The sequence below is a fragment of the Pundamilia nyererei genome, unplaced genomic scaffold (genome assembly GCF_000239375.1).
Source record: "Pundamilia nyererei isolate P.nyererei 1_Seehausen unplaced genomic scaffold, PunNye1.0 scaffold00206, whole genome shotgun sequence".
Classification (NCBI taxonomy): Eukaryota; Metazoa; Chordata; class Actinopteri; order Cichliformes; family Cichlidae; genus Pundamilia; species Pundamilia nyererei.
This window is the reverse complement of record NW_005187607.1, coordinates 512,108-520,647: the sequence shown is the minus strand read 5'-3', so window position 1 is coordinate 520,647 and position 8,540 is coordinate 512,108. Positions and strand designations below refer to the sequence as shown.

The 8,540-nt window shown below is 39.2% G+C and overlaps 1 protein-coding gene across 1 annotated transcript; it reads left to right on the top strand.

The window, feature by feature from the left end:
• Positions 1-815: 815 nt before the first annotated feature.
• Positions 816-8,534, top strand: LOC102204547 (high-affinity choline transporter 1-like). The gene is made up of 8 exons (XM_005747837.2): positions 816-1,042; positions 1,326-1,439; positions 1,848-2,003; positions 2,171-2,319; positions 2,629-2,772; positions 3,015-3,168; positions 4,738-4,955; positions 5,927-8,534. Exons 1-8 carry the CDS (start codon positions 859-861, stop codon positions 6,578-6,580), a joined length of 1,773 nt encoding a protein of 590 aa, XP_005747894.1. The 5' UTR covers positions 816-858; the 3' UTR covers positions 6,581-8,534.
• The last annotated feature ends 6 nt before the right edge of the window (positions 8,535-8,540 follow it).

Genomic DNA, 8,540 nt, shown 5'->3' with positions numbered 1-8,540 from the left:
AACACGTTCAGCTGTTGTAAAGAACTAACTAAAGTAACACTAATAATGTGCGCACTCTTGGACTGATACCACTGGATCGAGTTTGCGTCGTTTCTGATTCCGATCTGTTGATTTAGTGAAACAAGCTGAAGTCCCTTCTGGATACGGTAAGATTCATGGTCGCAGTATTTCCGAGCAGGAATTTGCAAATCGGTCATTTTATCTAAAATATAGTTTAACCCGAGGAGTTTAAACTATAATTGGCGAGTATATATAAATGTATTACTTGTTACACTTTCACGTTTACTAATTTTAACTTTGACATTTGGTAAAAAAAAAAAATATATATATATATATATATATATATGATTATTATTATTATTGGGGAAAATAATTAGTTGTTCAGGCCAATATAACTTCGGTTAACAAGGAGCATTAAAACTGTAACAGCTGAATATTTGCAGTAAGCGTGCATGTGCGCAGAAAACCTGAAAAAGAAATTTGAAATACTTTGTAATTTCTAACGCGTTGGAAGCGCCCGGCATCACTTGGACTTAGCCAGTATTACATCCAACACACTGGTGATAAAATGCTTCTGTTTCGTTTCTTTTAAGAAATGTATTTGTCACACATTATTGTTTTCAGGTTGATTAAATTGATAGCTTTTGAAATGAAGTTCCATGTAGTTGCAGTTACAGTTTGTCTGCACTCCTTAAAATGTGTTTCTGCGGGTTGGGATTGTGTGTTTTTATTATTTCTGACAAACCACAAATGTATCATTAAAGGGTTTTTTCCTTTGTTTCTTCCAAGTTTTCTCCATGAGTATCCAGTCCGCGCGCAGCAGCACTTGATCTCGGCGGGGAAGCGGAGAAAAGGAAGATGACCATTCACGTCGAGGGTCTCGTGGCTATCGTGCTCTTCTATGTCCTGATTCTGTTTGTGGGGATCTGGGCTGCGTGGAAGAATAAGAACTCTGGAGTTGGCGATGGCTTAGATCGGAGCGAGAATATCATGGTTGGGGGAAGGGACATCGGCTTGTTCGTTGGTGGATTTACGATGACCGGTGAGTCTTTAAATCTGTATTTCTTGGTGTCTGTTCGACGGCAGCCACGTGCGCATTTTGTCCAATTTTCATACCATGTAAGGTCCAAAAGGACAAAAAATAAAAAAACTTTCCATTGACTAGGGTCTTCCGCTCCGTCTTTTACGCACAGATTGCGCAGCGGGCAGAAGTAGAAATTCCCATCACAGTTTACACCATTGTACTCATGCAGTTCGGAAAACTTGAAATGTATATTTTCTTTTGATTTGTTAATTTACAAATAAGTTTTCTTCTTCTTTTTCAGCCACTTGGGTGGGAGGGGGCTACATTAATGGAACAGCAGAATATGTCTACCTCCCAGGCTTCGGCCTGGCCTGGGCACAGGCACCCTTTGGTTATGCTCTCAGCCTTGTACTAGGTAGGAAACCTAGAAAAACTTGGATAAATATATCTGCTTATAGCGAGATTAAAAAGGGAAAGAGTTGCATCACCTAATGTAGGTAATGTAATGTAGTTTTAATGTAGTAATGTACTTTTTGCCTATAAATTAATATGCTTTCCGAACTTTTAAGACAGAAATTCCTTTACATTAAATTCATATTGATATGATATTTAGGTGTAGGAAGACTGATATTTGTGCTAGACTGATATCAAAGTAAATGTAAATTTAAGCTGTGTTGCTGAAGCATATAGAATTTGGTCTATTCATTAAGGTTATTATACAGCATCAGCACACTTTACGTTAAGTTAGTAGTACTGTACAACTTTCTAAAATGCTTCTCTCGTGCTTTTTGTCTGCATTACCTCAACATCTGACATCACTCAGGGGGGCTTTTCTTTGCCAAACCCATGCGATCACGTGGATATGTGACCATGCTAGATCCCTTCCAGCAGCTATATGGAAAAAGGATGGGTGGTCTGCTGTTCATCCCTGCACTCATGGGAGAAATCTTCTGGTCTGCAGCCATTTTGTCCGCTTTGGGTAGGCATCCCAATGGATGAGATCATGAATCTCACCACTTTAAATCTAATCTATGCTTTACAGTATACTGCATTGTATGCCCAAACTCATTGTGAGTGAAACATCAGGTTACCCAGATTTTAGTGAATATTTTTTTTCTTCTTCACACTGGTTATATTTCCATGCAGGTGCGACTCTCAGTGTGATAGTGGATATAAATATCAACATGTCTGTGGTGATCTCAGCACTGATAGCCATCTTCTACACACTTGTTGGAGGACTTTACTCTGTTGCATACACAGATGTGGTCCAGCTCTTCTGTATCTTTCTGGGTTTGGTGAGTTTGGGAGCTACTCAACCAGCAGCTCTAACGATTTTAGCCAATATTTAAACCAAATCTTCTATCAGTTCTAGAAGATTTTTAAGTAACTTTTTAAGTAACATAACTTTAAAAAAAGATCTAAATTTATACACACAGAATCATATCAAAACATGAAATTGATAAAAACACCTTTTGTATCAACAACACAGGGTAGAGTAGAACTTGATTTCAACAGCCAGATTTTGAAATGGTATAAAAATACAATAATTCCATATTTATGTTTTATTGTATTAATGTTGCATTATGATTTTCTTCTCCTTTCAGTGGATCAGTGTGCCTTTTGCTCTGTCCAATCCTGCTGTGTCAGACATCGGTGTTACAGCCAAGAAAACAATCTATCAATCTCCTTGGCTCGGGAAGATTGAGCCTGAAGACAATTGGCTCTGGGCGGACAACTTCTTTTTGCTTGTAAGCCATAACTTTTATCTGAAGTTTCACCGAGAGACAGTATACAACTCTAAAGTCAATTGCAGACACACTTTCACTGAAGTCAAAATGAAAGCATCGTGTTTAAGAGACCCATTTGTGGCACATAGCATTTAACGGTTTCTTAGTACTGAAATGGATATCTTTACTAGAAACAAAGAGATTCACAGTATTCTTTTCAGACTGCTGATTGTAATGCATTGGTTTGGTGTTTCTGTTTCTAGATGTTGGGGGGGATTCCCTGGCAGGTCTATTTTCAACGGGTTCTTTCTGCTTCTTCAGCTACCTACGCCCAGGTCCTTTCATTCCTTGCTGCCTTCGGTTGCTTGGTCATGGCTGTCCCCTCTGTCCTCATAGGAGCTATAGGGGCTTCCACTGGTAATAATACACACAGAGACACAAACACAAATATGCACCCACAGGTGCATCAGACATTATTATTCTTAAAGCTAAAATGGGGTCCCATAATATTTTAATAAACTGAATTAGATGAGTGTGCAGAAACAGTTCTTTTTAAACAGTGTACCCAGGCGTAGTATATATAATCCTTTCTTTAAGCATTAATGGAGCTAGCTGTCATTTGCATCCAGATTTACAAGGACAACAAAGACAGGTAGAAGTATGAATCACTATACAGTGCCACTGGTGCTTTATATGCACACACGCTGTTATGTCTGGATTGCAGCTGTTAAATCAGACTTTTTAGGCAAACACACGCTAATCAGAGACTAATCCAAGACGGATGTGCACACGCACAGACATGCACAGTGATTAAGCAGTAAATGAAACATCACAAGACAATCGAAACATCCAAGAACCACATCCTTTATTCAAATGGGAAAGTGTGATCAAAGAGAGCACCCTGGCTTCATGGGGTTGTTTACACCCCAGCAGCCCTTTTCTTTTTTCAGATGTGTAAATGCAGATGTATACAGTGTCTGGAGGGTAAACAGCAGACGGATGCTGTCACGACGTGCAGAGGAGAGAGAGCCATCAGACCATGGCAATTTAGTGAATATTACATCTGAAGAGGAGCTAATTAATCTGGTCCATCTGAAGCCGTTACTTGTAGAACTGGCACTAATCAACCACTGCCTATGAATATCTGGGGATGGGTAGAGAAAGACATATATATATATAAACCATAGTCGTCTGAATGTTGGCTTAACAAAGATGAGGGTATCAGTACAGCCAGCGTCCATGCATACTTTTGTATCTAATAAGTTCAACATAGCCTGTCAGAACTATTGGCTCCCTTATGATGTTAACCATTATCAATGATTAATCGACAACAGTTAAATGCAGTTAATCTACATAATGTCCATAATTATTTAATACTGACTCATATGCTTCCACGGATCATTAACAAACCAGTATATTACCCTCATCTATGTTGAACTGGGGTCTAGTTTTCAGTCAGTATCCAGTTTAATTCGTACTATTATTACTTTGGCTTGGTTTATTGTGTTTTGACCAACAGCAGATTGAATCTGTGCTGCTATTAAGGCACCTGGGCACATTAAGGCCTTTTGTTTCTCAGCTTTAAAGCATGTGTATCCACTGAGAGCATTAACTTTTTTGTCTGAAAAGCTAAGGGATCAAAAATTGTAATAAAGAAATCCGTACACTTAATTTTCTGCAGGGTTGCTGGAAAAGTAATGCTACTAATCTTAAAATGCGAATGTGGGCCAGGTACAGTTTGTTCAGCTTTAGTTACGTTGTGTTACTACCTCATGCAAGGCACTTTCTTTCTGTTTTTTGTTCTAACCAATAATTAAGACAAATGCTAATGACTGTTTTTCTAATTTAACACATAGATAATCTTGACAGTTGAGTGCAAAGATTGACTGGTTGGCTAAATGTTTCATAAGAGCCGTAATAATAAGCTGTGAAATTTGCATTGTTTACAATTATCAGTTTTTATCTGTTTCTCATGTCCTGATTCAGACTGGAACCAAACTACATATGGTTCCCTCCCTCCAAAGGATAAGGATGAGTCTGACATGATCCTTCCTATAGTGCTTCAGCACCTCTGCCCACCGTACATCTCCTTCTTTGGTCTGGGGGCTGTGTCAGCTGCGGTCATGTCATCAGCAGACTCATCCATACTCTCAGCCAGCTCCATGTTTGCCAGGAACATTTATCAGCTGGCGTTTCGGCAGTCGGTAAGAGCAATATTCCTAGCATACACGTACGTCTGCACAATTTCAGCAAGTGGTTCCAAACATCAGTCAGCCTATCAATAAATCAACTTTATTTTCATACGAAAAATACAACCAAACAAGAGCCTACAGCAGAAATTAAATGTGCACTTTATCGAATTTGCTTAATACCCGAAACCTCGAGATGGAAATCTTTGTAAGTTGTTTGTGTTATAATTATTTGTTAGATAATGTTAGATGGTTAGACAATCTGCTAAATTGGTCCCACTGAGATTTCCTGCTATTCATTCCCATCACATTTGTAACAGACAAAATTACTGTGCATGCTAATACTGTGCAAAAGTCTTAAGTCAACCTGCTTTTCTTTATATTTTGGTAGGAAAAAATATATTTAGGCATCTTTTTATTGCACTAACTGTGTATTTGGGAGCATTGTCATTCTAAAAAATGAAAAATGAAACCATTACTAATCATATGCTTGCTTTTTTTCCAAGATCCCCCACACCACTGGTTGAAATGCAAACCCTAACCTCGGTTGTGTTGTAAAAGTGGCTGCAGACACATATTTATACCTCTCTTCTGGTTTCCATAATTAATATGTTCCTTTGAACATATTAATTATGATTGGAGGGAAAAAATAAATACAATTGGATTAATCACTCGATAAGACCTGTTTTTTTTAAGACCAAATAGTGCCCTACAGTGTTGTTTTGTTGTACCACTGAGCTCACCTTTTCTCAACATCCAGTTTCCCTGAATAATAAGAGTATGGAGAAGAAAACGAGTGAATAATTTCAAACAGAACCTACATCTCCAAGCGCTTTCGTATCTAAGTGCAACCTCACACAGACACTACTTTAGCTGTAGGCTCTAATCTTTTATCTGAACTGACTTTCATTTAAGTTAACACCCTATTCCCCTCCAGTTGTTATGTTTCTGTCTTTACTCTTTTATCCCTTTCATCTCCCTTACAGGCCTCAGATCGGGAGATTGTTTGGGTGATGCGCCTCACCATCTTTGTGTTCGGAGCTCTGGCCACTGCCATGGCATTGTTAACAGGATCAGTATACGGCCTGTGGTACCTGAGCTCTGATCTGGTCTATGTCATCATATTCCCCCAACTTCTCAGTGTACTGTTTGTTAAGGGCACCAACACCTATGGTTCTGTGGCTGGTTATATCTTTGGTCTTCTGCTGCGCATCGGTGGAGGGGAGCCCTACCTCAAACTACCTCCATTCATCTATTACCCCGGCTGGGTGACCCAGGAGAAGGTCCATCACCTCACTGGAGATGTAGAGCACTTTGTCCAGCAGAGGTTCCCCTTCAAGTCTGTGTCCATGGCGGCATCCTTCTTGGCCAATGTGTTTTTTTCTTACCTGACAAAGTATCTATTTGAAAGTGGTATGCTGTCACATAAGTACGACTTCCTGGATGCTGTTGTTTCCAAGCACAGCAAGGAGATAATGGACAAGGCAACACTGGTAAGCAACCATGATAACATAATTCTTTCAGAGATGGCTCCTGTCAGGCAGGTCTTGGGTGCCTCACTTGCTGGGACCTTTACCAACACGGAGGTCCTCAGTGATGATGGGGCATCTAGTCCAGAGGCTTTTCACAATGAAGATTAGACATTTAAGGCACAAAGTAAACTAGAACCAAGGAATGTAAAGAAGAAGGAACAGTCAAAAGAGGCATCAATATTCTTCAGGAAGATTACTACTGCCACACTGGGAGCCAAATCAACAGAGCATCTGCTGTGGCTTTCAAGTGACTCCAAAAGTTTCTGACGGCAATATGGTGCCTCCTTCTTTTTGAGATTCCTTGCCTAGAAACAGCAAACGGACTCAATCATCTGTGCGAATCATGCCACACTCATTCTTGTGTTTTCTTATCACGACTCTGTGAAACTTCAACCATTTTCATTTAAGTGCTGCTATAGTGATCGGAGGAACTTTGGATGGATGTACAGCAGGCCTATATGAGCAAGTCTACAAGGATTTGTTGTGGATCATGAAAATAGTGCAATATCTAACCAAGAAACTGTGTCCACATCTACAAGTCATTATTTAAAGCATAATATACGTAAGTTCGTTTACATGCACCTGACAACTAAGCTTTTATCATACTTTGAGTTTCATGTAGAACAACGTTATTGATAGAGCAATAATATTTTTAGGACCCACGTTGTACAGCTAGATACATTTTACTAAATTTGATTTTTACCATGTCTTGTTTAAACCTGAAGACCAGTAGATGTTTGCAAGTTTTATGTTCTGTTTTCAGCTCGATTTAATCTTCTTGCTGAAGTCCATAATTATATAACCAAACCCTGACTTTACCAAATAGAAGATACTGACTAAATCAGCAAAATCCCAAACAGCGTTCCATAAAAACATTTTTTTCATTCACTGCCAACACTTAGCAAGCTAACTACCATCTTTGTTGTATTGACAAGATTACACTAAACAAAAGAGATCAATGAGTGACAGCATAAGAAGAATTCATTGTGGGGTGTTTTATAGATACAGGGCAAAATTATCATTCATTTGAATGCAATGGGTGGCTCAGTGGTGTTATGGTTAACACGCTCGCCTTACACCCAAAAGATCACCAGTTCATAACTGGGAGGAGACACAAAGCCAGCCTCAGGAGGTCACAAGCTAGTGTACTCCCACTATTTTGACCCAAGTCCCTACCCGGATAAATGGCAGGGTGTCGTCAGGAAGGGTGTCCACTGTAAAAATCCATGCCAAATAAAATATGCGGATACATCCTCTGTGGTGGAACTAAGGGAGCCACCGAAAGTACCTATCCATGAGATTAATGAAGCTTCTGCTCAGCTCTGTTTTGATCTTTGCTATTCTTGTCAGTACTGACGAGTCCCTAAAGTTACAACTTTATTGTAATTTTAACCCAATCTCTTTAATGTGAGCTGATGAGATGGTGATAGTGAAATCAGAAAACTAAAACAGTGAGTAAAACGACAACAATAGTCTGGAGCACAAAAGAGTGGTTCTGAGCTCGGTGATGTAGTCATTTGATCCAGTATTTATTCTAAAATAAAGTTTGATGGTCACAGGGAGACATAAAGAATGATCATAAGCTTCCTGCTACTGACACTAAAGTTCTGCACTGAACCTAAATTGTGTGCTGCTGAATCATCATGAATCAGAGTAATTAGACAGGAGCTCTGACTTTATTACACGCCACCCCGTGACCTTTCTTTCCCCTTGTACTTTCCAGGCAGCCATTGTCTTCCCTTCATTTCAATGCATTATGAAAATCAATTTGCTATCGTTGTTTTTGTCAAACATACAATGGGAATACATCTTTAAACTACCATTCATTTACAGCTGGAATGGTAACACTGAGACCAGTAAAAGCACATGATGTTCATTTTGCAAACAGATTTTATAAATGACTGGAACGTAATAGCAGCCTGGAAATAAATCTCAATGCCAGACGCGACAGTGAACTTTGAAAGTAATCAAGAACACTTCAGTGATTTTTATTTTTAACATGAACTCACAGAAGCCATTTTGAAATATATGTGTGTGTGTGTGTGTGTGTGTGTGTGTGTGTGTGTGT